General features: G+C 39.3%; 1 protein-coding gene across 1 annotated transcript in view; it reads right to left on the bottom strand.

Annotated features, from left to right (window-relative positions):
- LOC120523294 (Down syndrome cell adhesion molecule homolog) overlaps positions 1-14,527 on the bottom strand; it is a 668,946-nt gene that overhangs the window by 131,914 nt on the left and 522,505 nt on the right. The window contains exon 17 of the mRNA XM_039744497.1: positions 12,349-12,589. Coding sequence (XP_039600431.1) covers positions 12,349-12,589 — 241 coding nt within the window. The remainder of the gene's footprint in view (positions 1-12,348; positions 12,590-14,527) is intronic.

Here is a 14,527-nt window from a genome sequence, read left to right on the forward strand (position 1 = left end):
GGAACAGACTTCATGAAGATGGCCTGAGGGCCCGACGCCTGTAGTGGGCCCTGTGCTCACTGCCCAGCACCGTGGAGCTCGACTGGCATTTGCTCAAGAACACCAGAATTGGCAAGTCTGCCACTGGCCCTGTACTTTTTACAGACGAGAGCAGGTTCACCCTGAGCAGCTGTGATAGACGTGAAAGAGTCTGGAGAAGACAAGGAGAACGATATGCTGCCTGCAACGTCGTTCAACATGACAGGTTTGGTGGTGGGTCAGTGATGGTCTGGGGAGGCATATCCATGGAGGGACGCACAGACATCTACTGCGTAGGAAATGGTGCTCTGACTGCCATAAGGTATCGAGATGAAATCCTTGAACCCATTGTCAGACCCTACGCTGGTGCAGTAGGTCCTGGTTTCCTCCTAATGCACGACAATGCCCGCCTCATGTGGCAAGAGTATGCAGGCAGTACCTGGAGGATGAAGGAATTGAAACAATTGAATGGCCTTCACGATCCCCTGACTTAAACCCAATAGAACATCTGTGGGACATTATGTTTCGGTCCATTAGGCGCCGCCAGGTTGCTCCTCAGACTGTACAACAGCTCAGGGATGCCCTCATACAGATCTGGGAGGAAATGCCACAAGACACCATCCGTCGTCTCATTAGGAGCATGCCCGACGTTGTCAAGCATGCATACAAGCTCGTGGGGCCACACAAGATACTGAAAAGCATTTTGAGTAGCAGAAATTAAGTTTTTGAAAAATGGACTAGCCTGCCACATCTTCATTTCACTCTGATTTTAGGGTGTCTACACAATTGAGCCCTCTGTAGGCAGAAAACTTTTATTTCCATTAAAAGACTTGGCATCCTTTTGTTCCTAAGACATTGCCCTGTCGTTATTTGTATAGATATCCAACTTCATATTGAGATCTGATGTATCTAATGTGTTTCTTTAAAGTGTTCCTTTAATTTTTGTAGCAGTGTGTATATATATATATATATATATATATATATATATATATATATATATATATATATATATATATATATATATATATATATATATATATACACATAAATATATTAAATATATCATATAGGAGACACACACAGTGATATTTGAGAAGTGAAATGAAGTTTATTGGATTTACAGAAAGTGTGCAATAATTGTTCAAACAAAATCAGGCAGGTGCATAAATTTGGGCACCATTGTCATTTTATTGATTCCAAAACTTTTAGAACTAATTATTGGAACTCAAATTGGCTTGGTAAGCTCAGTGACCCCTGACCTACATACACAGGTGAATCCTATAATGCGAAAGAGTATTTTAGGGGTCAATTGTAAGTTTCCCTCCTCCTTTAATTTTCTCTGAAGAGTAGCAACATGGGGTCACAAAACAACTCTCAAATGACCTGAAGACAAAGATTGTTCACCATCATGGTTTAGGGAAGGATACAGAAAGCTGTCCCAGAGATTTAAGCTGTCTGTTTCCACAGTTAGGAACATATTGAGGAAATGGAAGACCACAGGCTCAGTTCAAGTTAAGGCTCAAGTGGCAGACCAAGAAAGATTTGGATAGACAGAAGCGGCGAATGGTGAGAACAGTCAGAGTCAACCCACAGACCAGCACCAAAGACCTACAACATCATCTTGCAGCAGATGGAGTCACTGTGCATCGTTCAACCATTCGCACTTTACACAAGGAGATGCTGTATGCGAGAGTGATGCAGAGGAAGCCTTTTCTCCGCCCACAGCACAAACAGAGCCGCTTGAGGTATGCTCAAGCACATTTGGACAAGCCAGCTTCATTTTGGAATAAGGTGCTGTGGACTGATGAAACTAAAATTGAGTTATTTGGGCATAACAAGGGGCGTTATGCATGGAGGAAAAAGAACACAGCATTCCAAGAAAAACACCTGCTACCTACAGTAAAATATGGTGGTGGTTCCATCATGCTGTGGGGCTGTGTGGCCAGTGCAGGGACTGGGAATCTTGTCAAAGTTGAGGGACGCATGGATTCCACTCAGTATCAGCAGATTCTGGAGACCAATGTCCAGGAATCAGTGACAAAGCTAAAGCTGCGCGGGCTGGATCTTTCAACAAGACAACGACCTGAAACACTGCTCAAAATCCACTAAGGCATTCATGCAGAGGAACAAGTACAACGTTCTGGAATGGCCATCTCAGTCCCCAGACCTGAATATAATTGAAAATCTGTGGTGTGAGTTAAAGAGAGCTGTCCATGCTCGGAAGCCATCAAACCTGAATGAACTAGAGATGTTTTGTAAAGAGGAATGGTCCAAAATACCTTCAACCACAATCCAGACTCTCATTGGAACCTACAGGAAGCGTTTAGAGGCTGTAATTTCTGCAAAAGGCGGATCTACTAAATATTGATTTCATTTCTTTTTTGTGGTGCCCAAATTTATGCACCTGCCTGATTTTGTTTGAACAATTGTTGCACACTTTCTGTAAATCCAGTAAACTTCATTTACTTCTCAAATATCACTGTGTGTGTCTCCTATATGATATATTTAACTGACATTTTTTATCGTAACATCCAACGATTTATACAGGAAAATAATGACTATTAACAAGGTTGCCCAAACTTTTGCATCCCACTGTATATAAAGTCAAACTTGTTTCTGAATATATAAAGTCAAAACTTGAATATATAAAGTCAGCACTGGAATATATCAAGTCAAAACCTGAATATATAAAGTCAGCGTCGGAATTTATAAAGTCATTCCTGATTATATAAAGTCAACATCGGAGTATATAAACTCATTCCTGAATATATAAAGTCAAAGTCAAAATATACTGCTCAAAAGAATTAAAGGAACACTTTTTAATCAGAGTATAGCATAAAGTCAATGAAACTTATAGGATATTAATCTGGTCAGTTAAGTAGCAGAGGGGGTTGTTAATCAGTTTCAGCTGCTGTGGTGTTAATGAAATTAAAAACAGATGCACTAGAGGGGCAACAATGAGATGACCCCCAAAACAGGAATGGTTTAACAGGTGGAGGCCACTGACATTTTTCCCTCCTCATCTTTTCTGACTGTTTCTTCACTAGTTTTGCATTTGGCTACAGTCAGTGTCACTACTGGTAGCATGAGGCGATACCTGGACCCTACAGAGGTTGCACAGGTAGTCCAACTTCTCCAGGATGGCACATCAATACGTGTCATTGCCAGAAGGTTTGCTGTGTCTCCCTGCACAGTCTCAAGGGCATGGAGGAGATTCTAGGAGACAAGCAGTTACTCTAGGAGAGCTGGAGAGGGCCATAGAAGGTCCATAACCCATCAGCAGGACCAGTATCTGCTCCTTTGGGCAAGGAGGAACAGGATGAGCACTGCCAGAGCCCTACAAAATGACCTCCAGCAGGCCACTGGTGTGAATGTCTCTGACCAAACAACCAGAAAGACTTCATGAGGGTGACCCAAGGGCCCCATGTCCTCTAATGGGCCCTGAGCTCACTGCCCAGCAGCATGCAGCTCGATTGGCATTCGCCATAGAATACCAGAATTGGCAGATGCACCACTGGTGCCCTGTGCTTTTTACAGATGAGAGCAGGTTCACCCTGAGCACGTGACAGAAGTGAAAGGGTCTGGAGAAGCCATGGAGAACATTATGCTGCCTGTAACATCATTCAGCATGAGCAGTTTGGTGGTGGGTTAATGATTGTCTGGGGAGGCATATCCATGGAGGGTCACACAGACCGCTACAGGCTTGACAAAGGCACCTTGGCTGCCATTAGGTATCAGGATGAAATCCTTGGACCCATTGTCAGACCCTATGCTGGTACAGTGGCTCCTGGTGCACGACAATTCCTGGCCTCATGTGGTGAGAGTATGCAGGCAGTTCCTGGAGGATGAAGAAATTGATACAATTGACTGGCCACCACACTTTCCTGACCTAAATCCAATAGAACACCTCTGGGACATTATGTTTTGGTCCATCCAATGCCACCAGGTTGCACCTCAGACTGTCCAGGAGCTCAGTGATGCCCTGGTCCAGATCTGGGAGGAGATCCCCCACAACACCATCTGTCATCTCATTAGAAGCATGCACCGATGTGGTCAGGCATGTATACAAGAACACAGGGGCCATACAAAGTGCTGCGTACAATTTTGAGTTGCTGCAATTAAATTTTGGCAAAATGGACTAGCGTGCCACAATTTTTTCACTCTGATTTTTGGGGCATCTTTGAATTCAGGGCTCTGTAGGTTGATCATTTTCATTTCGATCAAATGATGTGGCATCCTTTCGTTCCTAACACATTACCCAGTCTATATCAGTATAGATATCCAGGAGGATTTCTTTTTCCCATTGAGCTGATGTGTTTTCAAAGAGTTCCTTTAATTTTTTTGAGCAGTTTATATTGATTGAAACAACACAGGCACATTTTAGTAAACTAAAAAAACTGAAATAAGTTAACAAAAACATATTCAGTAAAATAAATTAAAAAAACACTGTTCAGTTAATGTTTTGAAAATGATGCATGTGCCCTGCCCAGGATTGGTTCCTGCCTTGTGCCCTGTGTTGGCTGGGATTGGCTCCAGCAGACCCCCGTGACCCTGTAGTCGGATTCAACGGGCTGGGAAATGAATGGATATTCCAGCGCTGACTTTATATATTCCGACACTGACTTTATATATTCAAGTTTTGACTTTAAATATTCCAACGCTGACTTTATATACTCAGGTTTTGACTTTATATATTCAAGGTTTAACTTTATACTAGCCAACCCGCGGCGCAGCATACGCCGCATAATCAGGCCGCTTTTTAAATGATTTTTAAGCACAGAGGAAAAAATAAACATTTGAAAAATCCGTAATTTAATAAACCACCAAGAAAAGTAACATTGCAACAATGCACGCTACGAACCAACATACAATTGTCCGTGACTGAAAGCCGGAGGAGCGCCGTTGCGCTTTCTCCTTCCAAAGAGAAGGACGGGGTTGAACGGCGCTCGTTCAGTACGCACTGCCCGCTTATGTGCCCGCCTCCAACTTCCTACCTGAGTCGCCTTCGTCAGTGTACAGTCCACACGCACCTGTGAGTCACGTTGACTGTTAACTTTCCAAACACCGCCTCAGTCGGTTTCCACGTTTATTGTTCTTTGCGGTTCAGGCTGTTTTTTTTTTATATATAAATCGACCAAGTCACCCGACCATAATGGGCTTTACAAAGGGCAGGGACGTAATCAGTGCGAGCGTATGACCCGCACGTACTGGGAATTTCGTTCATGGGGAACAATTGGAAGCAACGGTCTCCATCACGAATGGGGTTCAACGGCTTACCCACGCCTCCCCGCGCCGGTTAGACACACGTTGATCCATTCAGTGTAGCGCGCGTGCAGTATCGGACATACAAGTGCATCACAGACCTGTTAATGCTCAATCTCACGTGGCTGAAAGCCACTTGTCCCTCTAAGAATTTGGACGCCGACCGCTGTTGGGTCGTGTAACTATTTAGCAGTTCTCAGAAATAACCAGCCAAATCGCTTCACCAACTAAGAACTGCCATGCACCAGCACCCACAGAATTGAGAAAGAGCTATCAATCTGTCAGTCCCGTCCATGTCCGGGTGAGGTTTCCTGTGTTGAGTCAAATGAAGCGAAAGGCTCCACACCTGGTGGTGCCCTTCCGTCAATTCCTTTAAGTTTCAGCTTTGTAACCATACTCCCCCCTTAACCCAAAGACTTTGGTTACCCGGTTGGCTGCCGCGGGTCATGGGAATGACGCCGCAGGATCGCCTGTTGCGGGGCCTGCATTGGTGAAGCAGGTGAGACGGTAATGAAACAGAGGCACAGGGCTTATTGGTCTTTAAAGACTGCTTCCTTCATTGGGTTTTAACCAGTGCACGGAACGAACCAACACACAATCGTCCGTGCGGCGCTCAGGGTGGAACGGGAGGAGAGGAGAAGGACATCCACTCCACTCCCTCCGTCATGCTAGTCTGCTGATTTCTCGTTCAGTATACACCGCCTGCTCATGTGCCCACCTCCAACTCGTCTCTCGAGTCGTTGTCGTCTTTGTACAGTCCAGATGCAGCTGTGACTCACGTAGACTTTTCATTGCTCTGTGCGGTTTTGGCTGCCTTTCTATATATAATCCACCGAGACACCCGACCACGGTGGGAGGAGGGGTGTTTAAAGTCCAGGAGTATCTAAGAAGACGCATGTTTGTCGCGGATTCAAATTGCTGTATGTAGCATGTAAAACAGTTTGCTATAGTTCACACGGTCGTGCGTCGTAACCAAAAACTCTCACTGCTCACTTCATTGTGTTTTAACCACAGTTGTAAAGGAACGTTTTAAGGATCCCATGGGATACCCCTCGCAAACAGTTTTACACACCGCATATGGCGATTCACCTCCGCGAGAAACATGCCTCTATTAACAGTCAACGTGGGTTGGAGCTGCATGTGACCTCTACCACAGACGAATATAAATGACGCCGGTTTTTCTGTGTCGTCGCGTCCGAGTTGGTGGGCGTGGCTCCTTCCTGCGTGCGCCATAGGTGTTTTACTTGTCGGCGGCTTAGTGAATCCACGCCCCTTCCGGCGTGCTTGCCATGGTTGTCTTACCTTAGTGAATTATATATATGTATATAGATATTCGGGAATGACTTTATATATTTCGACGCTGACTTTATATATACCGCGTTTACTTTATATATTCAAGTTTTGACTTTATATATTCCGACGCTGACTTTATATATTCCAGCGCTGACTTTATATATTCAAGTTTTGACTTTATATATTCAAGTTTTGACTTTATATATTCAGAAAATCAATGTATTTGCCTGTTTGGCACCCCATATATATATATATATATATATATATATATATATATATATATATATATATATATATATATATATATATATATATATATATATAGTAGCTATACGCCATGTTTCTCCGATAAAAACATAATTTCTTTCCTTCAGTTATTGTGAGAAGATGTGCCAGGAACAATTTGCTAAAAAGCATGCTTATCTAGTTTAAATCACAAGATGTTCATTTATCTAAGACATCAAAATAATGGCAAATATGTCTTTATATAAGACAGGTTGTTCTACGTAGCGAGTATCACCCTAAACTATTTTCTTTTGGTTAGCCAATTAACCAGCTTCATAAGTAACGACTGTTACATGTCATTGTCCTTATTTATATTAAACTTAAAAATGATTTTATTTATAGTTTTACGCTTGCTGTTCTAGTTGAACACATCAAATTTTACTTTTAACTCAAGGCAACAACAAAACAAGGTAGTTGGTTATTCAATTGATATTTTTATTTTTAAAACATTTGATATCTTATTTTGATCACTGAGCATTTTTGCTCTACATTTAGTCACTGAGCAGAACAGTATAGTAGTTAATGCTACTCCCTGATGGATTTCGTGTCCTTGGTTTGAACCTGATGTCTATTTGATGCCTGTGGTGAGTCATTCTGTGTGATTACATGCGAGTTTTTTCAGTGTGTTGCATTTTTCTTCCCATATCTCAAAGATATGTGAGAGGTTAACTGGAGATTCTAATCAACCCAAACTATTTGTTTGTAAGTGCACAGTGAGGTAGACTTGTGAATTATCCAAGGTGTGAAAAAGCTTTCACAAAAACCTCTAGAGAAAAAAATTGTTCAGGGCCATCTATCTAGAATACGTTAAATAGCCATGCTTTAGGCTCTTGGGATCCAAATATGTATGGTCAGTACAATATTATTTATATAGTGAAAACATGGACAAGAGTGTTTTATCAAGCCAAAATCCCTATAAAACCATTTGGTAAGCAAATCATATACAGAACTGAAAATCTCTTTTGCCTCTGTCAATATCAGCTCACCATTAAGAATATAAATGTTAATATCTAGTTTGCGTTTTGAACATCAAAGATAAATAGAAATAATTTAGAGCGACTTAAAATGTATCACAAATAGTTTGAAACGGACTGTCCAAAAGTTAAAGTGACCTTTTTGAATAATGTTAAAAATATTTATTTATTTTGCTCACTTGCTCATTTTATCATCAGGTTTTCTTCAATAGAGTTAAAGTATGAAAACTGAAAAGAAACAAAAGTTAAATACATAGTACAGTGTATTAAAACTGTTTTACAATTTAGGCTACTTTCCCAAGTTGTTGATGCTGTTGAGGTAATTACATCAAATATTAGAGTAAACCCCATTTTGGAATTTGGATGGAGAAATGGTATATTGCCCATATTGTGAAAACAGTATATGATAAATGTAATTTGTTAGAGATTAGTATTACTGCTTTCATGGAATGAGGTTCAATTTCTAACTAGGATAGCATTATCTTTGTAGTTTGTTTGTTTCTCCATATCAGCCTAGCTTTCTTTATATTTTCCACTCATATCACAAAGTATGAGTTTAGTGTACTAGTGAATTTCCCTTGAATTGTTCATATTTTCTGTTTACTGTACATAATAAAAATATGCAAGTGCTAACTGTGCTAAATTTACTAACACATATCAGGATATTAAAAAAAACAGAGTTGCTGAGGAAGTTTCACACAGAGATGGAAAAGAGCAGTCTTTACACAGACAACAACTAGGAACAGGCTTCAGACCCAGAAGACAGAAACCTTAATGCTTCAGCACTAACCAGTGTGCCATTTTGCCATTCACTGTGCAAAAATATCTACTTCGCGATTTATAAATTTGTCAACCACAAATTTTATTTTTATGTAAAACTACTACCATTATATTCTTCACTTCAGTGTATTGTCTGAATACAGTATGCTTTATTTTTTGGTGAATTTGGCACTATATTTAGTGATGCCAGCTGTGAGTTCTTAGAGCAAAGTTTAGGTCATGGGTGAGATACCTTCTCTGATACTTGCAAGTCCTCTCCGAGGTCATGTAATTTTCTTTCAGCATTCCAAAGATATGCTAAATGCTTTATTGCCCCATTATAATTGCATATAAGCACGTGATCCCTATTCTAAAGAATTCTTGTCTCAACCCATCTGTCATTGACATTTACCATCCAGTCTCCATTCTGCCATTCCTGTCCAAGACCCTGGAATTCACAGTTCACAAACAACTATCCTCTTTTCTTTTTTAAAACAATCTACTAGATGCTCCTCAATCCAGATTCAGCAAAGGGTCTCGCTGCTGAGATTGCACTGCTTTCAGTCAAAAACGCTCTCAGATCTGCTTTAGCTGCTTTCCTCTCCTTTCTTCTTATCCCTTTTTGATCTTTTGTCAGCTTTGATACTATTAAGCATTCATTGCTTATCTCTGTACTCAGTAAGCTTGGAATTGCTACTTCTTTTTTGGACTTGTTAAATTCCTAATTATTTGACTGATCCTTTGGTGTCCCCTGATCTATTTAATTTTCTTCTCCATAGACGCTCTCCTCAGGTATGCCTCAAGGATTAGTGTTGGGTCCACTTCTCTCCCTTAGGCAATGTTATTTCTTCTCATGGTTTCACCTACTGCCTCTATGCTGATGATGCACTGATTTTCCTTTCATTTCCCTCTTACAACCTACATGTTTAAGCCCAGATCTCCGGTGTTCCATCTCTGTCATCTCATCATGGATGAAGTGGTGATCATCATAAACTTAACCTTTTAAAGTCTGATATCTGGTACTTGCCTTCTGAGTCTCCTTCTTCAGCTTGACTGTAAGCATTGCCCTTGAAGATATCACCCTTTTACTATCCTTCACAAATAGGAATCTTCTTGTGACTAGATTCCTCACTTTCATTCATCAAATATATTTATTCAGTGTTGTTTCTTTCTACATAATATTCAGAGGATTTGACCCTTCTTCACTAATCATGTCATGCAACTCCTTGTTCAACCACTGGTTTTTCTCTCGGCTGGACTATTTCAACTATCTCCTGGTGGGGTTCCCTCAACAGCTATCAGACCTCTTCAGGCTATCCACAACAGCTTTCTTCCTCGTTTCACTCCTACTAATCCTGCTTCATTCTCTCCACTAGCTTCCTGTTGCTCCAATGATTCAGTTCAAAATACTCATCTTGAGCAAAGACTTTCTGAATTTTTCTGCTCCAGTATTTAATCTTTTTGTAAGTCACTGTAAGAAGTCTCCATTCTGGCTCTGCCTGTGTGCTGACTGTCCCTCAGCTTGCCAGACATTGAAAAACTGGATGACCATTCTGCTCCAAAGCTGTGGAATGATCCTCCTTTGTCAAACTGAACTGAAACCAATTCACTCATGTTTAGGCGTCTGTTGAAAACACACCTTCTCATTAAATATTTTGGAACTGCTCAGTTTGTCTTCTACATGATAGCTGCTGTTGAACTGATGAGGAGTTTAGGATACTGATTTTTGTCTTAGTCTAGTTACTGGTATAATTATATAGAATTAATATTGTCTTTTGCTGTTTTTTATTTCTTCTTTGTTGTTTTTTAGTGGTTGCAGCTTCTAATCATTCTTGTGTGTATTTTAACTTGCCTGGATAAATGTGTCTGTTAATAAAAATAGCAGCTTGCGCAAGTGTGCTAGACTGACACCCAAGCCAACAGATGATGGTTGCTTAGACATGAAAAAATGATTTAAATGAGTTAATGACGTGCAGTTCACCTTGCATCTTACTTTAATCAGGAACTATGTCAAAGAGCAAGAAGCAACATTCAAAAACTGTCATTGGATTAAATGTCTAAAAATGAATACGCTCAATTATTAATGTGGCATTCTTTTCCTTAAAAAATCTATTTTGAAATGTAATCACTTAAATTCAGATCACTAATAAGGTGAAGATTACTAACTTAACAGATGCCAGAATAAAATACTTTAAGAGAAATTCTTATGGAGTACATGTGTTTAACATTAAATTTTAGAAGTTGCCTTTGCTTTATGTTAGAAATAAGTTTACTTATTTAAATTAAAAAAGAAATCTTACTGATCCTCTTTATGGTTATTTTGCCTGCTCTTGGACTTTAGGAATTCTTAACATTTATTGTTTTAAACAAGAAAAAAACAAAAAAAGGTTTTTCTAAATGTTATTTTAAGAAGCAACCAGCAGAGGGCTCCCTATGATCAGGATTATACTTCAAGTATTCCTTAATGCAGGCACTTTTCCAAGGTCACATTATTTGAAGTTGTCACAATTTACCAGCATTTTTTTACATTACTTACGCTACAATGTTTTGAGATTTTAAACGTTTCTATACTGTACTACAGTTTGGGTTTAAAATTGAAATGATTTTTTTATGGGGTAAATTTTAATTAGGCTGAGGGTAGATGAATAGTTAAGATAGGTTGCTGTCAGAATGGGAAACCACTGAATAACAGCATTTTAAATGTGTTGTATGTGATAATGCGGTTAGTGTTTCACTATGTTTTTGTTGTATATCTTTATTTAAATATATTAATATCATATAAACAACTGGATTTAAGAAACTGTACCCAGAGGCATTTGCAAAATAATGTTTGGCCTGTTAAATTTTTAAGGTCATTAGATATGTGTCATTTATTTTTGACTATCCAGTGGCACAGTCTGGCACCCAAAATGACAGCTTTTAAACTAAAAGTTTAAGTTCAGTCCTTAGCACTTTGGTAGCTGTGTGATCTTTATCACATCACTTAACCCAAGAGTGTTGCAGCTGACGAAAAGTGAATATCATCTTATGATCTTTAAGTGGAAGAGTGCACCACATAAATACTTATAGTAAAGTTCTTTGTCAGGGCTCATGATAGATAGATAGATAGATAGATAGATAGATGGATAGATGGATAGATGGATAGATGGATAGATAGATAGATAGATAGATAGATAGGGTTTGTGCCAACCACCATCTAGAACGTAAAATATTACAAAATAGTAAAAAAATGCTAACTATTAGATTACATGCAAGATTCAGACATTTACAAGAAGAGTAATGATAAAATATTAATGATAGGTCCCTGTGCCAATGTGTCTATAATAAGACAGGCATGAAGGGAAAAGGCATTAAAAAGTGTGATGGCCTCAAGCAACAAAGAGCTCTTTTAGTGTTTGTGATGGAAACACCAGGTGACTTTTATATTTAAAATAGTTAAACCTGTCAGATGTCAAATTACAGTATTGTGTGCGTCTGTGGTTTCTACATATGGTGTTTGTCATGACACAATGTTCTCTCTTTTGGAGCAACTTTCTGTACACACATCAGAATGTCAGCAGTAATAAATAATATTATGCAAAAATATAATAAATAAATAATGCATGGAAGTAAAAACATGCATCTGGCAAACTGATGGAAGCTATTTTCAAAGAGGTGCCTTTTCCATTCATTATTAAACTTTATTATGTTTGCACCTGAAGTAATGGAAAGTAATAAGGCATAACTTAAAATCAATTAAAAATGCATATGTGCTCACCATCTTCTAAAGTAGTGGCAATTATTTGCTGTGAGGAAGGTCCTGGACCAGCTCGATTATAGGCCTGTACCACTACTCCATACTGTGTAAACTTCTTCAGGTTGTCCAGTGTGTACACTTCACTGTCTCCTGTACTTTCCACATTGATGATATTGAACTGGAAATTGCTGCCAGTACTGTATTCTCTGTAGCATATCTGGTAGCGACGAATCATTCCATTCTGCAGGTGCTTCTTGGGAGACTGAGGGAAGGAAGGAGCACACATAACACAAATAAGTAAACAAAATTCAGTAGGTTGTTTGGGGAGAAGATTGGACAGCACTCAACATGAATTAAGTGTGGCTTAAAACAGAAAGTCTAATGTCAATGGTACCATAATGGTCATGGTTATGGGAACAAGTCTGATTTACTGCCATGTTCGCAGAACCATTCCGTTAATTTTCTAACTTTGTGGCATATAGCATATTTTTACTGTTTTAAGTGGGGGGGGAAAAAATCACATTTGTAAATGGGTACACTGATATCATGAAGAGATGCCTTGCTACTTATAGTAAGAGACCTAATGTGTCCTGGTTGTTCCATTAGTGAGAATTAGCACGAAACATGATTCAGCCAACCAAGCATGCATTTCTGGTCTTCTGTGGTTAGCTGATCTGAAAGGAACACTTTTGGAGCAATGCCTGAGAAGTTTTCAGTCTATGTTGGCTTCTTTCACTAACTACACATTACTGTCTGTATATGCTTTCAGAAGAGGGTCATTTCCACTATAACTTACACCTCAGTGGGTCTGTTCCTGATACAAGCGCAAGCATACTTTCCACTATTACTAGAAGTCATTTAAAGGCACTTAAATGTTCAATGTTGTGCATTACTTGTTTGATTTGCACATAATCAGAACTTGTTGGTAACTCCCTCATAGGTTTAAGTAGCACTGTCAAAATATATGATTTTATAACTCATAGATCCAGGAATGTCACAAAAATTGATACCAAAGTTTTGAAAACCTAACCTTACTGGGTTTTGTATAGTATCGACAGTACCAAGTGAATGTTGGTACTGCACTCATATGCAGTGACTGCAGGTTGATGAATTACTCTGGAAGGCAAGGACTACAAGAGAAAAATGTGAGTAAAAACTACATATAAAACTGTGAGATGATAAAAGCAACTTATTAACACATGTCGAAAAGAAAAAAATCTTCAGACGCCATGTTTGGCAATATATATATATATATATATATATATATATATATATATATATATATATATAATAAACACAGGCTTTCGATATTGCTACTATTATTTTATCATACAGATGCTGGTCATAACATTAGAATATCATGACAAAGTTGATTTATTTCAGTAATTCCATTCAAAAAGTGAAACTTGTATATTAGATTCATTCATTACACACAGACAGATGTATTTCAAATGTTTATTTCTTTTAATTTTGATGATTATAACTGACAACTAATGAAAGTCCCAAATTCAGTATCTCGGAAAATTAGAATATTGTGAAAAGGTTCAATATTGAAGACACCTGGTGCCACACTCTAATCAGCTAATTAACTCAAAACACCTGCAAAAGCCTTTAAATGGTCTCTCAGTCTAGTTCTGTAGGCTACACAATCATGGGGAAGACTGCTGACTTGACAGTTGTCCAAAAGACGACCATTGACACCTTGCACAAGGAGGGCAAGACACAAAAGGTCATTGCTAAAGAGGCTGGCTGTTCACAGAGCTCTGTGTCCAAGCACATTAATAGAGAGGCGAAGGGAAGGACAAGATGTGGTAGAAAAAAGTGTACAAGCAATAGGGATAACCGCACTCTGGAGAGGATTGTGAAACAAAACCCATTCAAAACTGTGGGGGAGATTCACAAAGAGTGGACTGCAGCTGGAGTCAGTGCTTCAAGAACCACCACGCACAGACGTATGCAAGACATGGGTTTCAGCTGTCGATTCCTTGTGTCAAGCCACTCTTGAACAAGAGACAGCGTCAGAAGCGTCTCGCCTGGGCTAAAGACAAAAAGGACTGGACTGCTGCTGAGTGGTCCAAAGTTATGTTCTCTGATGAAAGTAAATTTTGCATTTCCTTTGGAAATCAAGGTCCCAGAGTCTGGAGGAAGAGAGGAGAGGCACAGAATCCATGTTGCTTGAGGTCCAGTGTAAAGTTTCCAC

Source organism: Polypterus senegalus, chromosome 2, assembly GCF_016835505.1.
Source record: "Polypterus senegalus isolate Bchr_013 chromosome 2, ASM1683550v1, whole genome shotgun sequence".
Lineage (NCBI taxonomy): Eukaryota > Metazoa > Chordata > Cladistia > Polypteriformes > Polypteridae > Polypterus > Polypterus senegalus.